This window comes from Eretmochelys imbricata, chromosome 28 (genome assembly GCF_965152235.1).
Source record: "Eretmochelys imbricata isolate rEreImb1 chromosome 28, rEreImb1.hap1, whole genome shotgun sequence".
NCBI lineage: Eukaryota > Metazoa > Chordata > Testudines > Cheloniidae > Eretmochelys > Eretmochelys imbricata.
The window spans coordinates 774,694-797,165 of NC_135599.1; the positions used below are offsets into that span (position 1 = coordinate 774,694).

General features: G+C 65.6%; 1 protein-coding gene across 1 annotated transcript in view; it reads left to right on the plus strand.

Moving 5' to 3' along the window:
• CHD3 (chromodomain helicase DNA binding protein 3) overlaps nucleotides 1-22,472 on the plus strand; it is a 67,546-nt gene that overhangs the window by 39,098 nt on the left and 5,976 nt on the right. The window contains 22 exon segments of the mRNA XM_077806628.1: nucleotides 232-435; nucleotides 570-781; nucleotides 1,443-1,574; nucleotides 1,935-2,034; nucleotides 3,873-4,064; nucleotides 4,637-4,837; nucleotides 5,388-5,525; nucleotides 5,842-5,963; nucleotides 6,557-6,730; nucleotides 7,090-7,231; nucleotides 8,041-8,172; nucleotides 8,680-8,797; nucleotides 9,258-9,382; nucleotides 10,734-10,965; nucleotides 11,560-11,726; nucleotides 11,812-11,989; nucleotides 15,191-15,256; nucleotides 16,187-16,272; nucleotides 19,650-19,783; nucleotides 20,446-20,590; nucleotides 21,122-21,287; nucleotides 21,795-21,910. Coding sequence (XP_077662754.1) covers nucleotides 232-435; nucleotides 570-781; nucleotides 1,443-1,574; nucleotides 1,935-2,034; nucleotides 3,873-4,064; nucleotides 4,637-4,837; nucleotides 5,388-5,525; nucleotides 5,842-5,963; nucleotides 6,557-6,730; nucleotides 7,090-7,231; nucleotides 8,041-8,172; nucleotides 8,680-8,797; nucleotides 9,258-9,382; nucleotides 10,734-10,965; nucleotides 11,560-11,726; nucleotides 11,812-11,989; nucleotides 15,191-15,256; nucleotides 16,187-16,272; nucleotides 19,650-19,783; nucleotides 20,446-20,590; nucleotides 21,122-21,287; nucleotides 21,795-21,910 — 3,282 coding nt within the window.

Below are 22,472 nucleotides of genomic sequence, written 5' to 3' on the forward strand. Positions count from 1 at the left end.
GCTCAGCGCTGAGATGCGGCCACCTCTGGAGCGGGGCGTATCAGCTGTTCTGAGAGAGGATGACCAAACCTAACAGGGCCCTTTTAGGACAGGAAGTGGAGTCCTGCCCAGAGCGCAAGGGGGCAGCAGACCCTGCGGGGACCGGGGGGAGCCGGCGCTGAATCCGAGCGGGACCCGGTGCCCGGGTGGGGGAGCGCGGCGGGCCTGACTCCCCCTCCGTCCCCTCCGCAGTGCCCCGTGCTGAAGGGCCGGGTGCAGAAGATCCTGCACTGGCGCTGGGGGGAGCCGCCCCCGCCCGTGCTGGTGCCCCGGCCGCCCGACGCCGACCCGGACGAGCCCTCGCCCAAGCCGCTGCAGGGGCGCTCGGAGCGGGAGTTCTTCGTCAAGTGGGTCGGCCAGTCCTACTGGCACTGCTCCTGGGCCAAGGAACTGCAGGTAGGTCTCCGGGGCGGGCGGGGGGGGGGGCGTGTGTGGGCTGGGGGGGTGCCTGGGGGTCTGCGCAGAGCCTGGCATACCCGAGCGCCTCACCCCCCCTTTCCTCTTCCCTCCCCGGCCCGCCGGGCGCCCAGCTGGAGATCTTCCACCTGGTGATGTATCGCAACTACCAGCGGAAGAATGACATGGACGAGCCGCCCCCGCTGGACTACGGCTCCGGCGAGGACGACGGCAAGAGCGAGAAGCGGAAGAGCAAAGACCCACTCTACGCCCAGATGGAGGAGCGCTTCTACCGCTACGGCATCAAGCCCGAGTGGATGGCCATCCACCGCATCATCAACCACAGGTGGGCCGGGGCGAGGCCCTGGGGGTGCCCCCCGCGCTGCCCCGGGGCCCTGGGGGTGCCCCCTCTGCCCCCTGTGCTGCCTCAGGCCCCTGGGGGTGCCCATGCCCGCCCCCCCGCGCTGCCCTGGGGGTGTCCCCCCCCACTCTGCCCCGGGGCCCTGGGGGTGTCCCCGTCCACCCCCCCGCACTGTCCCGGGGCCCTGGGGGTGTCCCCGTCCGCTCCCCCGCTCTGCCCCAGGGCCCTGGGTGTGCCCATGTCTGTCCCCCGCACTGCCCCGGGGCCCTGAGGGTGTCCCCCCGCCCCCCCACTCTGCCCCAGGGCCCTGGGGGTGTCCCCCCCACCCTCCCGCACTGTCCCGGGGCCCTGGGGGTGTCCCCTCTGCCCCCTGTGCTGCCCCAGGGCCCTGGGGGTGCCCACGCCCGCCCCCCCCGTGCTGCCCCGGGGGTGTCCCCGTCCGCCCCCCCCGTGCTGCCCCGGGGGTGTCCCCGTCCGCCCCCCCCGTGCTGCCCCGGGGGTGTCCCCGTCTGCCCCCTCGCACTGCCCCGGGACTGTCCCTGTCCGCCCCCTCGCACTGCCCCGGGGCTGTCCCTCTCTGCCCCCCCTGTGCTGCCCTGGGGGTCTCCACTTTTGGGTGCCCCTCACCGGCTCCCTCCCCGGGCAGCATCGACAAGAAGGGGAACTACCACTACCTGGTGAAGTGGCGTGACCTGCCCTACGACCAGTCCACGTGGGAGGAGGACGAGATGGCCATCCCCGACTTCGACTTCCACAAGCATGCCTACTGGAGGCACAGGTACCCGCGGGGGCGGCGCCGGAGGGGGGCGCGGGGAGGAAATCCTGGGCCCCGAGGCCCCAAGAAGGGGGTGGCTGGAAACCGGCCGGCCCCGGGTTTCGGCTTGAAACAAGGCGAAGGATTTTCGGCGGCTCGAAGCTCGGGAACAAAAAAACCGAACCCGGCTTCGGGACTGCGCTTGATCCGTTTACGGGGCGAGGGGACTGGGGGGCGTTTCCCAGCCTGGGGCGGCTCGCCTCGTCCATTCCCTGCTGCGGCGGGGGCTGCCGGGGCCCCCCCCGCGGTCTGTCCCGTTCGCCGCCGGTTACCTCGCCCCCTGCACCGCCGGGTCAGTTCCTAATCCTGCTCTCACCCGCCCAGGGAGCTGATCATGGGCGAGGACCCGGCCCAGCCCCGGAAGTACAAGAAGAAGAAGAAAGAGATGCCGGCCGAGGGCCCCCCGAACTCCCCCACCAACGACGTGAGTGTGTGTGTCCCCCCCACGCCGCGCCCCAGGGCAGCGGTTTCAGGGAGGGGGAGCCGGATGCCGGAGGCGCCCGGGAGCTGGGGTGGCAGGGATCCGGCAAAGCAGCGTCATGGGGGGCTGGCCGGGGAGCCCCGGGGCGTGGCCCCCTCGGCTTCCCCCCCGGGGGAAAGGGCTGAGATGGAGAGCCACTCGGCCTCCCGGCGCTCCTGCCGGTGGAGAACTGGATGGGGCTCGGTGATAGGAGTGTGTGTGTGGGGGACGGTGGGTAACTGACTCCGTGTGTGTTTGTGTGTGTAGATTTGTGTGTGGGAAGGTGGGTCACTGACTTTGTGTGTGTGTATATGAGAGAGCTCTGAATCGCTGGGGCTGGGGGTTGTGATTTGTGATTTCTGTGTCCACCCGCCTGTGCGTGCACTAATTCATGTGGTGGCGGCGTGGGGTTGTGATTGTGGCTGGCTGGTTTGCTGTGTGTGGGTGGGTGCTTTGGAGCGTTGTGAGTGCGTGATCCATGGGGTGGGCCCGCCCTGTCGCACGTCTGTTTGTTCCCGCGTTTGCGGCCGTGGTCACTTGAGCCTGGTTTGCTGTGGGTGTGGTGGGGTGGATTTTGGTGTCTTTGTGCGTGTCTGCCTGTAGACGCCAGTCGGATGTGAGCAGTTGCGGCGTGGGGTTGTGACTGTGTGTGACTGGTTGGCAGGGTGTGGGGTTGTCATTAGTGGGGTTCTGCCGGGGTGGATTTCTGTCCGTGCCCACCTGTACGTATGTGACTGGCCCTGTCTGCGTGTGTTTCAGTGAGGGTGGCTGCCGCCGGGGGTTGTGGTTGTGTGGATCTGTTGTGGTTGTGTGCGCCTTCCTGCTTGTGTGTGTCCGATCTCGGGGTTTGCGGCACGATGGCACGTGGCCGGTTGTAGCGTGCGGGGTTCTGACTGTGTGTGATGGTTGTCTGTGGCTACGTGTGCCCACGCACAAGCCTGCGTGATACTTGTGTGAGTGTGTTAGATTGGTGTGGCTGTGTGTTGGGGACACCAGATCAGGGGAGCAGTTGTGTGCGATTGGGGATGTTTGCGTGTGGAGGGGCGGGGTTGTGATTTTTGTGGGTGTTGCCTGTGACTTGGGGCCTGGGTCGTTGTGGGATCTCGGCTTGGCAGGTGTGTGTGTCGGTTGCATGCTCAGTGTTGGGGAGCTGGCGTGAGTTTGGTCTGCGGATGGGGCAGGTTGTGTGATTTGGGAGTTGTGATTTTTTTGTGGTTTTGTGTGTGCAACTGAGCAGCAACCCCTGTGGGATATATGCAGGGTCGGGGGCTGGGAGCCAGGACTCCTGGGTTCTCTCCCCGGCTCTGGGAGGGGAGCAGGGACTGGTGGGTTAGAGCAGATGGGGGGCTGAGAGCCAGGACTCCTGGGTTCTCTTCCCTGCTCTGGGAGGAGAGTGGGAGCCAGTGCTTAGAGTAGGGGGGCTGGGAGCCAGGACTCCTGGGTTCTCTCCCCAGCTCTGGGAGGAGAATGGGGGGCTAGTGCTTAGAGCAGGAGGGCTGGGAGCCAGGACTCCTGGGTTCTCTCCCCGGCTCTGGGAGGAGAATGGGGGGCTAGTGCTTAGAACGGGGGGCTGGGAGCCAGGACTCCTGGGTTCTCTCCCCAGCTCTGGGAGGGGAGTGGGGGTTGGTGGGTTAGAGCAGGGGGGCTGGGAGCCAGGACTCCTGAGTCCCGTGGCTCACTCTGAATGCAGCAGGCTCCCAGCTCTGCTCAGGACGGTCCCTTGCTGTTCCCGGAGCCAGCCGCGGGAGGTCGGTAGCGAGACATCCCCCCCCCAAACACCGGCTCCCTCTCTCGCCCTTCAGCCCACGGTGAAGTACGAGACCCAGCCGCGGTTCATCACCTCCACGGGCGGGACCCTGCACATGTACCAGCTGGAGGGACTCAACTGGCTGCGCTTCTCCTGGGCCCAGGGCACCGACACCATCCTGGCCGACGAGATGGGCCTGGGCAAGACCATCCAGACCATCGTCTTCCTCTACTCCCTCTACAAGGAGGTAATGTCGCCGGGGGAAAGAGCCAGCCGCCCCACCCCACAGGTGGCCGCATCTCGGCGCTGGGCGAGGGGTCCCTGTGTCACCAGCCACCCCACCCCAGAGGTGGCCGCATCTCGGCGCCAGGCGAGGGGTCCCTGGGTCACTGGCTGCCCCGCCCCAGAGGTGGCTGCATCTCGGCGCCGGGCGAGGGGTCCCTGGGTCACCAGCCGCCCTGCCCCAGAGGTGGCTGCATCTCAGTGCCGGGCGAGGGGTCCCTGTGTCACCAGCCACCTCACCCCAGAGGTGGCCGCATCTCGGCGCCGGGCGAGGGGTCCCTGGGTCACCGGCCACCCCGCCCCAGAGCTGGCCGCATCTCGGCGCCGGGCGAGGGGTCCCTGGGTCACCGGCCGCCCCGCCCCAGAGGTGGCCGCATCTCGGCGCCGGGCGAGGGGTCCCTGGGTCACCGGCCGCCCCGCCCCAGAGGTGGCCGCATTTCAACGCCCCTGTATAACCAGCCACTCTTTTCTCTGCCCCCTCACCCGCTGGGTGTCTCTCTCTGCCCCCTAACCCCCTGGGTGTCTCTCTCTGCCCAGGGTCACACCAAAGGCCCCTTCCTGGTCAGCGCCCCACTCTCCACCATCATCAACTGGGAGCGGGAGTTCCAGATGTGGGCGCCCAAGTTCTACGTGGTGACCTACACGGGCGACAAGGACAGCCGCTCCATCATCCGCGAGAACGAGTTCTCCTTCGAGGACAACGCCATGAAGGGCGGGAAGAAGGCTTTCAAGATGAAGGTGAGGACCCCCTCCCGCCCCGAGCTGCGTGTGCCTGGTTATTCTCATTGGGCAGGGGAGCCACGACACCTGGGTTCTCTCCCCGGCTCTGGGAGGGGAGTGGGGGCTGGTGGTTAGAGCAGGGGGGGCTGGGAGCCACGACACCTGGGTTCTCTCCCAGCTCTGGGAGGGGAGTGGGGGCTGGTGGTTAGAGCAGGGGTGCTGGGAGCCAGGACTCCTGGGTTCTCTCCCAGCTCTGGGAGGGGAGTGGGGTCTACTGGTTAGAGCAGGGTGGTGGTTGGGAGCCCGGACTCCTGGGTTCTATTGTCAGCTCCTGTCACCTTCCTGTGCCTCTTTCTCCGGGCGGGAAGCGCGGCTCACAGTGCTCGGGGCTTGCAGGGCCCTGAGGCTGGGCTGGGGAGGCGCAGGGTGTGAGTGGGGCTGGGGATCACTGATGGGGCTGCCCGTGGCTCGGGGTCCCCGGCTCGTTAGCCGCCAGGGCTCATCCCCGGCGGGGGTCCCAGCCCGGCTGCTGCTCCACCCACTCACCCGGCCCGGCCTTTCCCTGCAGAGGGAAGCTCAGGTGAAGTTCCACGTGCTGCTCACATCCTACGAGCTGGTCACCATCGACCAGGCGGCGCTGGGCTCCATCCGCTGGGCCTGCCTGGTGGTGGACGAGGCTCATCGGCTGAAGAACAACCAGTCCAAGGTACCGGCATGGGGTGGGGAGTGGGGGCTGGGGGGCTAGAGCAGGGGGGCTGGGAGCCAGGACTCCTAGGTTCTCTCCCTGGCTCTGGGAGGGGAGTGGGGGCTGGTGCTTAGAGCAGGGGATGCTAGGAGCCAGGACTCCTGGGTTCTCTCCCTGGCTCTGGGAGGGCAGTGGGAGCTGGGGGCTTCAGCTCTTTCTCTGCTGGCTTGCCAAGCTCTCTGAGCTCCCTGCACAGCACCCTTGGGCTGCCCCCACTGGTGTCTGGAGGGGTGGGGTGGGGGCTGCAAGCCTCTGACACCCCCCGCGCCCCTCCCAGTTCTTCAGGGTGCTGAACGGTTACAAGATTGACCACAAGCTGCTGCTGACGGGGACGCCGCTGCAGAACAACCTGGAGGAGCTGTTTCACCTGCTCAACTTCCTCACGCCGGAGCGCTTCAAGTACGTCAGCCCCCCGCTACCCCTCACCAGACCCCTGCCCTGACCCCCTGGGGCGCCGCAGGGAGCCAGGACATGGCTTCGTGCTGGGAGATCCCCCTCCCTGACCCCCTGGGGCCCTTAAGGGAGCTGGGACACGGGCTCGTGCTGGGAATTTCACTCCACCCCCCTTCCTGGCACATGCACCCTGTGCCCCGCACCTTCAAGGAGACCCCTCCCACCCCGATTTGCCTCCACCTTGCCTGGGCATCACCCCACCTTGGTTGGCTTGGTTTGGCTTGGGGGGGTGTAGGAAAGTCACGCCTCATGACCCCTAGGAGTATGGGACCTCACACCCGTGGCAGCGCAGCAAGGGTCGGTGGCGTGCTCTGCTGGGGATGTGAGACCCCAGGCCCCTTGGGTCCAATCCCCCTAGTGAATCAGGATAGGGCTGGGGACACCAGAGGGGTGCCGTGCTGCAGGGCGGGGGCTGGCGGGGCTTGGCATGGGGCGGTGCTGCATGCTGGGAGGTTGGCCCGGGCCCGGCGAGGGAGGCTGGCAACGCTGCCGGGGCGGGGGGCTCAGGCTAACCCGGCCCCATCCGCCTGTCCCCGCAGTAACCTGGAGGGCTTCCTGGAGGAGTTTGCCGACATCTCCAAGGAGGACCAGATCAAGAAGCTGCACGACCTGCTCGGCCCTCACATGCTGCGGCGCCTCAAGGCCGACGTCTTCAAGAACATGCCGGCCAAGACGGAGCTGATCGTGCGCGTGGAGCTGAGCCCCATGCAGAAGTAACCGCCTCTGTCTGGGGGAGGGTTAGGGCGGCGCTTGGGGGGGGGCGGTGGGGCAGGGAGTGGGGTTGGGGGCTCAGTGGCGGGCATCGGAGATAGGGGCATAGGATGTGGTGTGGATGGGATTGGAGAGCCGTTCCCTGCCTGGCACTGTGTGAGTGTGTTGGGGTACATGGTGAGAGCAGGGGCCGGGGCTGGGAGCCCGGACTCCTGGGTTTTCTCCCCGGCTCTGGGAGCGGTCTGGTGGTCAGAGCAGGGGGGCTGGCAGCCAGGACTCTCTTCCCTTCCACACTGCTGGGGAGCAGGCTCCGGGGCAGTGGCAGGGCCCAGCCTCACCCTCCCTCCCGCTCCCTGCTCAGGAAATACTACAAATACATCCTGACCCGCAACTTCGAGGCCCTGAACTCCCGGGGAGGCGGCAACCAGGTCTCCTTGCTCAACATCATGATGGACCTCAAGAAGTGCTGTAACCACCCCTACCTCTTCCCTGTGGCTGCGATGGTACGTCCCGCCCGTCCCTGGGGAGGAGTCTGGGGAGACCCTGGTGTACCCTGGAGCATGTGGGCCCATTGGTAACGTCCCACCTGTCCCGGGGGAGGAGAGGAGTCTGGGGAGACCCCGGTGTACCCCAGAGGGTGTGGGCGCGTTGATACATCCTGCCCGTCCAAGGGGTGTGTGTCGGGGGTGTCAGGCAGACCATGGTTCATCCCGGAAAGGAAGGGCTTGGACCCAGGAGGCGGAGTCAATGAAGCTGGGTGGAGCTTTATATGCAGATTAGGCCCCATGGACGCATTCTATGACTTCGCATCGATTTTGGTCCAGAAAGAATCCTTTGAAAGAAACGTATCAAAATGGAAACATGTTTTTAAAACGTTGGAAAGGATTTTACAACGTCCGTGGCGTTTTGATGCCGAGCATGGATTGAACGACGGGAAGATTAGCGGGAGCGGCCTGGGGGCAGGGGGGAAGAAAACGAGTGAATTTGATTTAAAAACCAACGTGGTGGGGGAGGGAAAATCTTTCATTGGGGGCGACGGAGACGAGTTGTCGGGGCTGGGAGAGGGACGCGGAGAATCACCGTCGAGTAGCGTAAGGCGTTAGCCGCCGTGGGGAGGGAAGCTGTGGGGTTTCCGGCGGGGTGGTTTCATCGTGGCTGAGGATTTGGGGCTGGGCGCCGTCCCATTACCCGCCCTCCCCTGGGATCCGTCCCTAAGATCTCCCCTTAGCAGTGCCCGGAATCAGCCCCGGCCCTGCCTGGGCGTGACGGGGGCGTTTTCGGAGCTGAACAGCTGCCGTCTTGGCCTCGCCAGGAATCCCCCAAGCTGCCCAGCGGTGCCTATGAGGGCGGTGCCCTCATCAAATCCTCCGGCAAACTGATGCTGTTACAGAAGATGCTGCGGAAGCTGAAGGAGCAGGGCCATCGGGTGCTGATCTTCTCTCAGGTGAGGTGGGCCGAGGGACCGGCGCGGGTGGCGTCGGCCGGGGCCTGTGTGTTAATTCGCAGCCTCGTGCGGGTGACACGTACGTGGTGTCTTTCCTCTGACGCCCAAATGCCTCGGGGTCATTAACCACCCCGCACCAGGCTTCGGAGGGCGCAAACCCAGGCGTCCTGGGGCGTTCCGGCCCTGGGCAATTCCATCCTGCCCGATGGATCCCCTCTCAGACGGATACAGCAGCCTCCCTCGTGTCCTGTCTGAAACTCCTGCACGGCCAGGGGTGGTTAAATAGGGGCTGCCCTGCCCCAGAGGTGGCTGCATCTCAGCCCCGGGCGAGGGGTCCCTGAGTAACCAACTGCCCTGCCCCAGAGGTGGCCGCATCTCAGCGCCGGGTGAGGGGTCCCTGGGTAACTAGCCGCCCCGCCCCAGAGGTGGCTGCATCTCAGTGCCCGGCAAGGGATCCCTGTTTTCGGAGCCCAGCATTGACCACCCTCATCTCCCCTGAATGTTCAGATGACGAAAATGCTGGACCTGCTGGAGGATTTCCTGGACTACGAAGGCTACAAGTACGAGCGGATCGACGGCGGGATCACTGGGACGTTGCGGCAGGAAGCCATTGACAGATTCAACGGTACGAATCCTCCTGCCCAGACCCCCCTGACTGAGATTGGGGCCTCGTCGCGCCGTGCCGTGCCCAGACCCCCCTGACCAAGATCGGGGGCCCATCGCGCCAGGTGCTGCCCAGGGAGGTGGTGCCGAGTGACAGTGACGTTGCGAGTTGACACCTCCGGCCTGGGCCCCATGATCCCCGCAGCCCGGGCCCGGGCCAGCGAGAGCCCCCCTGTGGCGAGTTGGGGGAAGTCAGCTGTAGCAGAGACTTGCGTTGGCAGCTGCGGCCAGTTTGGTTCGTTAGTGTCCTGCTCTCGTCAGGGAGGAGATTCCAACCTGGCCCCCTCTGCCCCAGTCCCACCAGTGCCCAGGGTCATGGTCCCAGACAGCAAGAGCTTTGATGGTTCCAGATGGGGGCGGGTTCTTGCCCATGCGGGGAGGCTGGGATTTCCCCCGGGTGACCCGTGCTATCTCTCCCCCAGCTCCCGGGGCCCAGCAGTTCTGCTTCCTGCTCTCGACCCGGGCCGGGGGTTTGGGCATCAACCTGGCCACCGCAGACACGGTGGTCATCTTCGATTCGGACTGGAACCCCCACAACGACATTCAGGTGAGTTCCCCGCGGCGCCACGCCCCCAGGGCGGGCAGCTGGGGGGCAGGCGAGGATTCCCCTTGCCCAGGATGGCTGCCAAGGAGACCCAGGCCCGGAGGACCCACCTGGCTCCTTCTTCCTGAGCCCCAGGTTGCATCTCTGGCTCCGGAATAGCTCTGTGACCATCCATGGAACCTCGCCACTTTACCCCCGTCAGGGGAGAGGCCCTTCTCTTGGGGGGCGCCGTGAAGGGGAATCTGGGAAACAGTTGGCTGGCCAGAGAGGTGCCCCTGGGAAATGGGTGGGTGGTGAGATAGAGCCAGAGGGGACTCCGTGTCTCGGGTGGATGGACTCAGGCAGAGAGTTGCCCCGGAGGACGGGGTAGGTAGATCTTTGCCTCTGAGATGGGTTGGGTGGATCCAGGTCACGGGGAGGGGGGGAGGCATGGAAGGGACAGGCCAGCTTCCCTGGGAGGGTGGGTCAGATGAACGGATGGGCAGGCGGGTGGGTCGGGGTGGGGGATGGGCAGGCGGGGAGGTGGACGGGTGGGTCGGGTGGATGGATGGATGGTTGGGCGGACAGGGAGGCAGGTGGGTGGGTCAGGTGGATGGTTGTCAGGCAGACCAGGAGATGGGTGGGTTGGGCGGACGGGGAGGTGGGCGGGGAGCCAGGCCGACGGATGGATGGGCAGATGGGGAGGCAGGTGGGTGGGTCGGACGGACGGGGAGGCGGGTGGGCGGGTCGGGCGGACGGGGAGATGGGAGGGTGGGGAGGCAGGCTGATGGATGGATGGGCGAACGGGGAGGCAGGTGGGTGGGTTGGGCGGATGGGGAAGCGGGTGGGTGGGTCGGATGGATGGGGAGATGGGCAGGTGGCGGGGGTGGGTGAGTTGGGCGGGGAGGCAGGCCGATGGGGAGGCGGGCGGGTGGGTGGGTCGGGCGGACGGGGAGATGGGAGGGTGGGGAGGCAGGCCGATGGACGGATGGGCGAACGGGGAGGTGGGCGGGTGGGTTGGGTGGATGGGCGATTGAGTGGATGGGGAGGCGGGCGGGTGGGTTGGGTGGGTGGATGGGCGGGCGGATAGGGAGGCAGGCAGGTGGTTGGGCGGCTGGGGAAGCGGGCGGGTGGGTTGGGCTGATGGATGGATGCTCGGCGGACAGGGAGGCAGGTGGGTGGGTCAGGCGGATGATTGTCAGGCAGACCGGGAGATGGGTGGGTGTGTGAGTTGGGTGGGTGGATAGGGAGGCGGGCGGGTGGTTGGCAGCTGGGGAGGCGGGCGGACGGGGAGGCAGGCGGGTGGGACGGGCGGACGGGGAGACGGACCGGCAACCCTGCATCTCACCCCACGCCCACCTGTCCGGCCCCGCAGGCCTTCAGCCGGGCTCACCGCATCGGCCAGGCCAACAAGGTGATGATCTACCGGTTCGTGACGCGGGCCTCGGTGGAGGAGCGGATCACGCAGGTGGCCAAGAGGAAGATGATGCTGACCCACCTGGTGGTGCGCCCGGGGCTGGGCTCCAAGGCCGGCAGCATGTCCAAGCAGGAGCTGGACGACATCCTGAAATTCGGCACCGAGGAGCTCTTCAAGGATGAGAACGAGGGTGAGGGGCGGCTGGGCAGGATGGGGAGGACAGGAGTGGGGCTTGGCGGGGGAGGGTATGGCTGGGGAGGGTGTGGGGGTATAGGGGTAGGGTAGGGGATGGCTGGTGTGGGGGGTGAGGGATAAGGGTGGGGCTGCCTGGGGAGGGGTTGGGGGATAGGGGTCGGAGAATGGGGTGGCTGGGGTGGGGGTTGGGGGAGGGAGTTGGGGGATAGGAAGTAGAGGATGGGGTGGCTGGCTTGGGTTGTGTGGGGCAAGAGATGGGCGTGAGGCTCGGAGGCGGTGGGGGAGGGGCTGGTGGGGCGGAGCTCAGAGGGGGCCAGCTGGGTGGCGGGAGGGGGGCAGGACTTGGAGGAGCCTGGGCTGTAGGGGGCGCTGATTGGGGTGGGGAGGAAGCCAGGCTGAGGGACGGGGGCCCTGCGATCCCAGGGGGCGCGGAGCCTGGACCCCCCAGTGGGGGGAGGCGGGGCGGGGGAGGGGAGCCCCACAGCCCTTGTTGCCCCCAGACTCGCCCCCTGGCTTCAGCCTCCCTGCGGGGGCCGCGGGTGGGGCTTGAGGGGCCCCCGCCCTGACGTGGGTCTGCCCCCCCCCCCAGGGGAGAACAAGGAAGAGGACAGCAGCGTGATCCACTACGACAACGAGGCCATCGCCCGGCTGCTCGACCGCAACCAGGACGCCACCGACGACGCTGACGTGCAGAACATGAACGAGTATCTCAGCTCCTTCAAGGTGGCGCAGTACGTGGTGCGGGAGGAGGACAAGGTGAGTCGGGGCGAGCCCGGGGCTGGAGCCGGGGGGGCCCCGGCCCGGCCCGGCCCAGCCCCTCACCCCCGGCCTGCCTCGGCAGATCGAGGAGATCGAGCGGGAGATCATTAAGCAGGAGGAGAACGTGGACCCCGACTACTGGGAGAAACTCCTACGCCATCACTACGAGCAGCAGCAGGAGGACCTGGCCCGGAACCTGGGGAAGGGCAAACGGGTCCGGAAACAGGTCAACTACAACGACGCTGCGCAGGAGGACCAAGGTCAGCACCCGTCCGTCCCTGCACTTGGGCGGGCAGGGCCGGGAGCGAGGGGCACTGGCAGGGCTGGGCTGGCAGGAGGCTGTGGGGCAGGACTGGAGACAGGGCAGGGCCAGCCGGAGCTGCTGTTATGGGGTCCTCTCCTGTATCCCGCGGCTGAGGGGGCATTTGCATCCGCCTGGCAGGAGGGGCTGTTATTCCCGCTCAGCGACGTTGGGGGGAGTCGGGGAGAAAACGAGTGTGTGGTGCAGGTGGGGGTCCGGGGGGATTGGGGTGGTGTCCTTTTCCGTACAAACACACCTCACCCTTGTTACGCCTTCCGCCTTAGACCCACAATAGTAGTGAGCTCTGGTTTCCGGGATTGACGGGAGAATAGGTGCTGGGTGTAACTGGATGTGGTGTACGCTAGGGGGTACAGTTTTGGGCTGGGACGTCCCGGGTTCTGTTCCTGGCTTCACCAGTGGCCGACCTTGAGCAAGGCCCCGCCCTGTGCCTCAGTTTCCCCATAATGCTGCCGACCTCCTTGAGAGCTGCTGCTAAGAGCTACAGGATTAATAACCAAGATTAATAACCCGTCCTGCTTGAAATCGCTGCTGACCCTCAAAGCGGATGGAAATCTGCCTGCTGAGATGGAGAAGAAGTAACGTAATCTCCACGTGGAGAGGGAAATAGGGCGCGTTAAGTCGAGCGGCTGGGGTTGGAGGCAGGTACCTGCAGCCTGGAGATAGGATGCAGATTTCTCACCACCAGGGGCAACAGCTTCCCCCACAGGTGGTGGATCCGCAGTAAGATCCACGCTAGCTCCCTGTCACGGAGTCCCCGGGCGATGCTCCCCACAAAGCCAGGCAGGACTCTGGGGCAGTCTCCTTTCTGTGAGCAGACTGTCTGCAGGACACACAGGTCACCCGGCTTCCACCTTCCTGAGTCTGACCTCGGAGCATTCGGCATCCTCTGCCCCTCCGTGCGCTTCCCACAGCGAGTCTGCCCAGGCGGGGTCCTGGGGAAGCCAAAGGGTCCTGCCCCCGAACTCCGCAGTCAGACGGGACTCTCCACCAGCCAGTAAAACAGAGGTTTATTAGACGACAGGAACATGGTCTAAAACTGAGCTTGTAGGTGCAGAGAACAGGACCCCTCAGCTGGGTCCATTTTGGGGGGCAGTGAGCCAGACAACCCCGTCTGCCCTTCACTCCATGTCCCAGCCAGCCCCAAACTGAAACTCTCTCCAGCCCCCCCTCCTCTGGGCTTTGTCCCTTTCTGGGCCAGGAGGGCACCTGATTCCTTTGTTCTCCAACACTTTAGCTCTCACCTTGCAGGGGGGAAGGGCCCAGGCCATCCGTGGCCAGGAAACAGGGTGTCGGCCATTGTCTGTGTCCAGACCCCTGCACACACTTGCCCTCTAGGGCTCTGCAATGATCATACACCCCCATCCCACCCCCTAGATACTTAAGAACTGCCTAGGGGAAACTGAGGCACCCCCACAGTATTCAGAGGAAATATTAAGAACAGTCCCACTTCGTCACACTCCCCCATAAGATATGGGCCCGGTGCAGGGATTCCTGGGTGTAATTGGTCTGTGACACACCCGAGGTCAGATCCGATCATCAGATTGGCCTCTCCAGGCCTATCAGTTCATGGCTCTCCCTGTGCAGGTCTTTAATGAGAACCAATCAGAAAACAGTCAATGTAGCAGTTTTCTGCCCGGAAAACACTGTTTTGTTTAAACCAAAATGTCTCGTGGGAAGTCGTCGATTTCAACGGGAAAATTTCAAAATGATTTGAATCAACATGGAGGGGGTCTCAGTTCATGTCATTTCGACTTTCTCATTGAGCTTCATTCCCTCTTTATAGCTCCTTTTGACTTTTAATTTTTAAACACTTAAACTTTTAATTTTCATATTATTTTTATATATGATATTTTGTATTTATATAATACTTTATATATTATAGTTGATAATAGTCAACTTTCAATTTTATCCATATATTAACAGTTAAGTTTTTCTCTATATACTTGATATTTAAATATGATCTCTAATATAAAATATTAACTATTAAAATATACATTTTAATTAAAATTTAATATTTATTTTAATATTTATAGTATATTTAAAGTATAATAAAATCTTATCAGTTATACTTTAAATATACTATAAATACAATTAAAATAAATATATATAATTTTCTATTTTATTAAAATATTTTTATAATTTAGATTAATACATTATATTTAAGATTTTCTATTATACTTTAAAAATAATACAGAGTATTAACTATTACAATAGATACAGATTTTATATTTATATCTACTTTAAATATAATACAAAGTATTAACTATTAACATCTATATCAAAATTTTATATTATACATTAAATATAATATTAACTATTCAATATATATTTATCTATTTTACTATAAAGTTATAAAGTATTATAAAGAAATCAGATAGGAACTATTAAAGTATACATTTATCTATTTTAATAGTTCTTTATTTAATTTCTGTATAGTTTAATAGTAAATATTTTATAGTAAAATGAAAATCATGACAATAAATAAAACATAATATTTTATAGTATACTTTGTTTTTTATATTTAATAGTTTATATTATCTAGAGCATTTTAAATATAATCAGTATATAAATATAAGTTAATATTTTCCATAACACTTTACATTTAACATATACCGTTGTGAATATTTTATATTCTTTATAATACTTTCTATAGTATATTCAATATGCAAGACTTGGTGTGTGTGCGTCTGTGTGTGTGAAATATTTCACATGGATCGAGATCTGTATCATACTTCCGAATGTTTCAACATCATATCAGGAAGGTCATTTTGATGTGTCCTAAACAAAAAGTTCTCGAATTCCCATCTCGCGGGAACTTTTGGAATTTCGACTTTGGGAGAGAAGGGAAAATGGCTCGTGTGGGTTGGGGGTCAGGACGTGTCCCGGCGCCGTGAGCCACTCAGTCTGCGATTCCCCCTCCCTGCCATCTGGGTATCTTCGGATGTGAACGAGCCAGCTTCTTCATTTTTAAGCCAGAGCTATGCTGTGATGTGGGGGGCAAATTAGTGAGCCGCGGTGCAGTGAGGATCAGAAGGAGGAATCTGTGCTGGGATTCCTGCATGCCCCCCCACCCTTGATCCGGAGTGGGGCTAACGAGGGAGTCCTTTTCCGGTTACCAACTGCCGTGATGCTATTTCAGACAATCAGTCCGAGTACTCGGTGGGATCGGAAGAGGAAGACGAAGATTTCGATGAGAGGCCGGAAGGTGAGGGCCCGGGTTTGGGGGTACAACCGCTCTGTGTCAGTTGTGGGGGAAAACATCAGACCCTGTCCCAGGGCTAGGCCCATTTAAGCCTTGCTTAGGAATGTCAAATGCCCAGAAATTTTGCGGGCGTGACAATTTTTTGTGGCGGGGGGAAAAAAAAGTATGAAAGAATGAGATCCCGTCCGTTGTCTCCCGCTTGTCGAAACTTGCTCTGCTCCTCCGTGTTACGCGGGATGTAGTTCGCATGTAAGAAAGGAGAGCTGGTGACGTTGATGAAATCAGCGTGCCTAAATCCTTTCGTTTTGATTCAGATAGAGTAGTAGGAGCTAGACCTGCACACCAAGGTACCGGGGCGAATTTCGGTTTTTTGCCCACTGGCATGCAGCAGGGGGGAAAACCAAACAAACGTGGCCAATGGAAAGCATCCGGCGTGGGATGAGCCAAGCCGGAAGGTTGTACCTTTTGGGCTTGGAAAGCGTTTGCGCGGACGTGATCAGGCGGGCGGAAAAGACACTCTTCTTTCTAGCGGAAGAGCTCGGAAACGCGGTTAACGAGCACGGTCTGTCGGCGTTACCGGATACGGCCGGTGTCTTGGCTGTAGTGTAGACAGACCCAGCCGCAGTCTGAACACGGCCCAGGCCGGGTGGGAAGCTCCGGGCCCAGCATTGGAGGTGTGCTTTGACCGCTAGATCTCGTGCCTAGTGTGACTGGGGGGGCCAGGTCCGGGGGGGCACATGGGGCCCTGGTTTTAGGGGCTGGGTCTGTGCAGTGCCTGGCATGATGGGGACGGGGTGGGGTCCGTGCAGCCAGCGCTTGGCACGCGGCCCCCGCGCCAAGCCCCCGGCTCCGTTCCCGGCCCCCGGGGCAGGGGCTCCGGCCTCTGGCTTGGCGGGCAGGGACACTTCATCGCGTCTCCTTCCGCCCACGCAGGTCGGCGCCAGTCCAAACGGCAGCTCCGCAACGAGAAAGACAAACCTTTGCCACCACTGTTGGCCCGAGTCGGGGGCAACATCGAGGTGAGACGCTGTCCTGGGAGCCAGGACGCCTGGGTTTTCTCCCGGCTCCGGGAGGGTGGTGGGGGCTGGTGGGTTAGAGCAGGGGGGCTGGAGCCAGGACTCCTGGGTTCTCTCCCGGCTCTGGGAGGGGGGAGCAGGTGAGCTCTGGCTCTGCTAAGCAGGGCCTCATCTCTCAGCAGTGGGCCCCGCGGACACTTGGGCCCCGGGGAGGGTGCTGGGGGTCCCGCAGAGGGCGGGGAGCTGCCCGGGGCGGGCGCTGGGGGAACCGCAGAGGGCGGGGAGCTGCCCGGGGAGGGCGCTGGGGGGCCGCAGAGGGCGGGGAGCTGCCCGGGGAGTTCGCTGGGGGGCCCGCAGAGGGCGGGGAGCTGCCCGGGGAGGGCGCTGGGGGGCCGCAGAAGGCGGGGAGCTGCCCGGGGAGGGCGCTGGGGGGCCGCAGAGGGCGGGGAGCTGCCCGGGGCGGGCGCTGGGGGGCCGCAGAGGGCGGGGAGCTGCCCGGGGCGGGCGCTGGGGGGCCCGCAGAGGGCGGGGAGCTGCCCGGGGAGGGCGCTGGGGGGCCCGCAGAGGGCGGGGAGCTGCCCGGGGAGGGCGCTGGGGGGCCCGCAGAGGGCGGGGAGCTGCCCGGGGAGGGCGCTGGGGGGCCCGCAGAGGGCGGGGAGCTGCCCGGGGAGGGCGCTGGGGGGCCGCAGAGGGCGGGGAGCTGCCCGGGGAGGGCGCTGGGGGGCCGCAGAAGGCGGGGAGCTGCCCGGGGAGGGCGCTGGGGGCCCGCAGAGGGCGGGGAGCTGCCCGGGGAGGGCGCTGGGGGGCCCGCAGAGGGCGGGGAGCTGCCCGGGGAGGGCGCTGGGGGGCCGCAGAGGGCGGGGAGCTGCCCGGGGAGGGCGCTGGGGGGCCCGCAGAAGGCGGGGAGCTGCCCGGGGAGGGCGCTGGGGGGCCCGCAGAGGGCGGGGAGCTGCCCGGGGAGTTCGCTGGGGGGCCCGCAGAGGGCGGGGAGCTGCCCGGGGAGGGCGCTGGGGGGCCCGCAGAGGGCGGGGAGCTGCCCGGGGAGGGCGCTGGGGGGCCCGCAGAGGGCGGGGAGCTGCCCGGGGAGTTTGCTGGGGGGCCCGCAGAGAGCGGGGAGCTGCCCGGGGAGGGCGCTGGGGGGCCCGCAGAGAGCGGGGAGCTGCCCGGGGAGGGCGCTGGGGGGCCCGCAGAGAGCGGGGAGCTGCCCGGGGAGGGCGCTGGGGGGCCCGCAGAGGGCGGGGAGCTGCCCGGGGAGGGCGCTGGGGTCCCGCAGAGGGCGGGGAGCTGCCCGGGGAGTTCGCTGGGGGGCCCGCAGAGGGCGGGGAGCTGCCCGGGGAGTTCGCTGGGGGGCCGCAGAAGGCGGGGAGCTGCCCGGGGAGGGCGCTGGGGGGCCGCAGAGGGCGGGGAGCTGCCCGGGGAGGGCGCTGGGGGGCCCGCAGAGGGCGGGGAGCTGCCGGGGAGGGCGCTGGGGGGCCCGCAGAGGGCGGGGAGCTGCCCGGGGAGGGCGCTGGGGGGCCCGCAGAGGGCGGGGAGCTGCCCGGGGAGTTCGCTGGGGGGCCCGCAGAGGGCGGGGAGCTGCCCGGAGAGGGCGCTGGGGGGCCCGCAGAGGGCGGTGAGCTGCCCGGGGAGTTCGCTGGGGGGCCCGCAGAGGGCGGGGAGCTGCCCGGGGAGGGCGCTGGGGGGCCCGCAGAGGGCGGGGAGCTGCCCGGGGAGGGCGCTGGGGGGCCCGCAGAGGGCGGGGAGCTGCCCGGGGAGGGCGCTGGGAGGCCCGCAGAGGGCGGGGAGCTGCCCGGGGAGTTCGCTGGGGGGCCCGCAGAGGGCGGGGAGCTGCCCGGGGAGGGCGCTGGGGGGCCGCAGAGGGCGGGGAGCTGCCCGGGGCGGGCGCTGGGGGGCCGCAGAGGGCGGGGAGCTGCCCGGGGCGGGCGCTGGGGGGCCGCAGAGGGCGGGGAGCTGCCCGGGGAGGGCGCTGGGGGGCCCGCAGAGGGCGGGGAGCTGCCCGGGGAGGGCGCTGGGGGGCCGCAGAAGGCGGGGAGCTGCCCGGGGAGGGCGCTGGGGGGCCGCAGAGGGCGGGGAGCTGCCCGGGGAGGGCGCTGGGGGGCCCGCAGAGGGCGGGGAGCTGCCCGGGGAGGGCGCTGGGGGGCCGCAGAGGGCGGGGAGCTGCCCGGGGAGGGCGCTGGGGGGCCCGCAGAAGGCGGGGAGCTGCCCGGGGAGGGCGCTGGGGGGCCCGCAGAGGGCGGGGAGCTGCCCGGGGAGTTCGCTGGGGGGCCCGCAGAGGGCGGGGAGCTGCCCGGGGAGTTCGCTGGGGGGCCCGCAGAGGGCGGGGAGCTGCCCGGGGAGGGCGCTGGGGGGCCCGCAGAGGGCGGGGAGCTGCCCGGGGAGGGCGCTGGGGGGCCCGCAGAGGGCGGGGAGCTGCCCGGGGAGTTTGCTGGGGGGCCCGCAGAGAGCGGGGAGCTGCCCGGGGAGGGCGCTGGGGGGCCCGCAGAGAGCGGGGAGCTGCCCGGGGAGGGCGCTGGGGGGCCCGCAGAGGGCGGGGAGCTGCCCGGGGAGGGCGCTGGGGTCCCGCAGAGGGCGGGGAGCTGCCCGGGGAGTTCGCTGGGGGGCCCGCAGAGGGCGGGGAGCTGCCCGGGGAGTTCGCTGGGGGGCCGCAGAAGGCGGGGAGCTGCCCGGGGAGGGCGCTGGGGGGCCGCAGAGGGCGGGGAGCTGCCCGGGGAGGGCGCTGGGGGGCCCGCAGAGGGCGGGGAGCTGCCGGGGAGGGCGCTGGGAGGCCCGCAGAGGGCGGGGAGCTGCCCGGGGAGTTCGCTGGGGGGCCCGCAGAGGGCGGTGAGCTGCCCGGGGAGGGCGCTGGGGGGCCCGCAGAGGGCGGGGAGCTGCCCGGGGAGGGCGCTGGGGGGCCCGCAGAGGGCGGGGAGCTGCCCGGGGAGTTCGCTGGGGGGCCCGCAGAGGGCGGGGAGCTGCCCGGGGAGGGCGCTGGGGGGCCCGCATAGGGCGGTGAGCTGCCCGGGGAGTTCGCTGGGGGGCCCGCAGAGGGCGGGGAGCTGCCCGGGGAGGGCGCTGGGGGGCCCGCAGAGGGCGGTGAGCTGCCCGGGGAGGGCGCTGGGGGGCCCGCAGAGGGCGGGGAGCTGCCCGGGGAGGGCGCTGGGAGGCCCGCAGAGGGCGGGGAGCTGCCCGGGGAGTTCGCTGGGGGGCCCGCAGAGGGCGGGGAGCTGCCCGGGGAGGGCGCTGGGGGGCCCGCAGAGGTCGGGGAGCTGCCCGGGGAGGGCGCTGGGGGGCCCGCAGAAGGCGGGGAGCTGCCCGGGGAGTTCGCTGGGGGGCCCGCAGAGGGCGGGGAGCTGCCCGGGGAGGGCGCTGGGGGTCTCTCTCTCACCCGCCTTTGCCGCCAGGTGCTGGGGTTCAACACGCGCCAGCGCAAGGCGTTCCTGAACGCCGTCATGCGCTGGGGGATGCCCCCACAGGACGCCTTCACCACCCAGTGGCTGGTCCGGGACCTGCGAGGCAAGACAGAGAAGGAGTTCAAGTAGGTATAGACGCAGGGTGCCGGCCTGGGGAGGGCTCGCCAGGCCGGGGAGACCCTGCTCCGCAATTCCCCCAGCCTCTCTGGGTCCCGGGGAGGGAGGGCGAGCAGGGCCCCCCCAGTCCGCGGATGCTGCACGTGCCCCCTTGCCACGTGATGACGGTTCTTACTCATCTGAGTGCTCCATTGCGCGGCCAGCCGTCTGCTTTCCTGGAGTGGGCGTGGGAAGGCGCTGCCCCCTCCCTCGCGCAGACGGAGATCACCCCCTCGTGGGGGGCGGCTGTGCTGGGGCAAACTGGGGGGACATGCCTGAGCTGTGGCTGTGCCCCCCACCCCGAGCCGGCCCGCCGCACAGGCTCCCCGCGGGGCGCCCCGATGCAGGGCGGGATGAGAAGCTGGTTCTGATGGCAGCTGGCGGGCGTTCGAGAGAGTGGGGAGAGCGTGCGGGGCGGCTGGCATCCTGACGCCGGTGATTTTGGGGCTCCCCTGTCTCGTGGGCCCGCCGGATGGGGGCACTGCCCCCCGCTGGCGTGTGTCCTAGCCCCCGCACGTTGCTAGCAGCCAGCCAGAGGGGATTCCCCTTCAGCTCATGTGGGGGGCTGTTCTTGCCAAGCGGGGGGGCTTCGTGGCTCTCAGCTCCTGGTCTCTCCACTCCCCCCCGGCAGGGCCTACGTCTCCCTCTTCATGAGGCACCTGTGCGAGCCCGGGGCAGACGGCTCGGAGACCTTTGCCGACGGCGTGCCCAGGGAGGGGCTGTCCCGGCAGCAGGTCCTGACACGCATCGGTGTCATGTCGCTGGTGAAGAAGAAGGTGCGTTGCCGAGGGGGGGTTGCGGGGGGGTGGGGCCTGGGCTGAGGAGTGCGGGTGGGAGGCGCGTCTGTCGGTCTGTCCCCGGCCTGCGGGAAGGAGCTCGACAGCTCTGGAGCGTCGGCGAGCAGCCGCCGCTGGAGACGCCGGGAGAGGATCCGGGGTGTGAGCTGAGCAGCCTCCAGGGAGGAGGCCTGAGCTGCGTCTAGTGAAGCTGATCCTGGAGTGGGGGTGGGAAAGGCCCAAGACAGCACGATCTAGTGAATAGCCACTGACCTTCCGCCAGCCCCCCCACCCAGCACTGTGCCTCAGTTTCCCTTCTTGTCTATTTAAACTGAGCTCTCTGAGGCAGGGGCTTTTTTCTCACTGACAGGCTCCCCGATTTCATTTGGGGCAGACGAGTTGATTGCACTCTCTAGGATGATGGTGGGAGGGGCCTGATCTTGGGCAGGGGTAGGGGTCTGGGTTAGGGTTGTGGGGGAGGGTGGGGGGTGGGACTGACGCGGTGCCGTCTGCTCCCCACCCACCCCACAGGTGCAGGAATTCGAGCACATCAACGGGCGGTGGAGCATGCCCGAGCTGATGCCCGACCCCAGCGCCGACTCCAAGCGGTCGTCCCGCGCCTCCTCGCCAACCATCAAGACCTCCACCACCACCCCCGAGCCCAGCTGCACCAACACGCCCTGCACCTCCAAGCCAGGTGGGGCCTGGCCCCACGGGGGCCGGATCCCGGTACTGCCCCGCTGGGCCGCAGCCCGGGAATCTCACCCACACGGGCGGGGGGTGGACGGGGTCTCACCCTATCACGGCGGGGAGGGAGGAGCCTGAGGCCTCACCCTATCACAGGGGAGGAGCCTGGGACCTCACCCTATCACAGAAGAGGGAGGGGGAGGAGCCTGGGCCTCATCCTCATCCTATCACAAAGAAGGGAAGGGGAGGAGCCAGGGGCCTCATCCTATTGCAGAGGAGGGAAGGGGAGGAGTGGGGGCCTCACCCGATCACGGAGAAGGAGCCTGGGGCCTCATCCTATCATGGAGGTGGGAAGGGGAGGAGCCCGGGGCCTCACCCTATCACAGAGGAGGAGCCTGGGGCCTCACCCTATCACAGAGGAGGGAGGGGGAGGAGCCTGGGGCCTCTCCCTGCCGCAGGGTCCCCTGGCCCCACCCGGGAGGCTGGCACTGCCCAGTTGATGCCGGTCTCCTCATAGCCACGCCAGCCCCCAGCGAGCGCGGGGACGGGACGGGGCCGCTGGCCGAGAAGGAGGAGCCGGAGAGCAAGGAGCCGGAGAAGGAGCCGAAGAGCAGCGAGCGGACGGAGACGGAGGTAGGCGCTCGGGGCCTGGCAGGCAGCCGGGGCAGACCCGGGCACTTCCCAGCCCAGCCAGAGACCCAAAGGGAAACTGAGGCAGGGGTCTGGGGCTGAACTTCGGTAACAACGGCACAGGGCCTTGCTTGGGGCTGATTTCCACGCTCCGCTGCCCATCTGCCCGTGCCTTGCCTCTACCGGGCTCGGGTACTTTCGAGATTTGCACGTTTTCCCTTGTTCCATGCAGGGGGGCGACACCAAGACCTTGTGGCTTCTCCCCACCCCAGAGATGGCCCTGAAGAGCCAGTTGGCCAGCGGGCAGGTCCCTGATTTCGTGGGATAATTCCCCTGTGGCTGGAGATGGGACTAAAACCCAGGGAGGTGCTGGGCTCGGTACCTCCCTCTGAGACTCAGTTTCCCCACCTGTGCAGTGCGGGGCTGATAATCCTGCCCCTCGTTCTGGGGCAGATAAACGGCTGCCCGGACATGAGCAGGCTGCGGCCTCGCTATGCCAGCTCCCTCCTGCGAGATGGCCCCTGGGATGTGGCATGGGACCTGGGGATTTGGCCGCTCCCCCTGC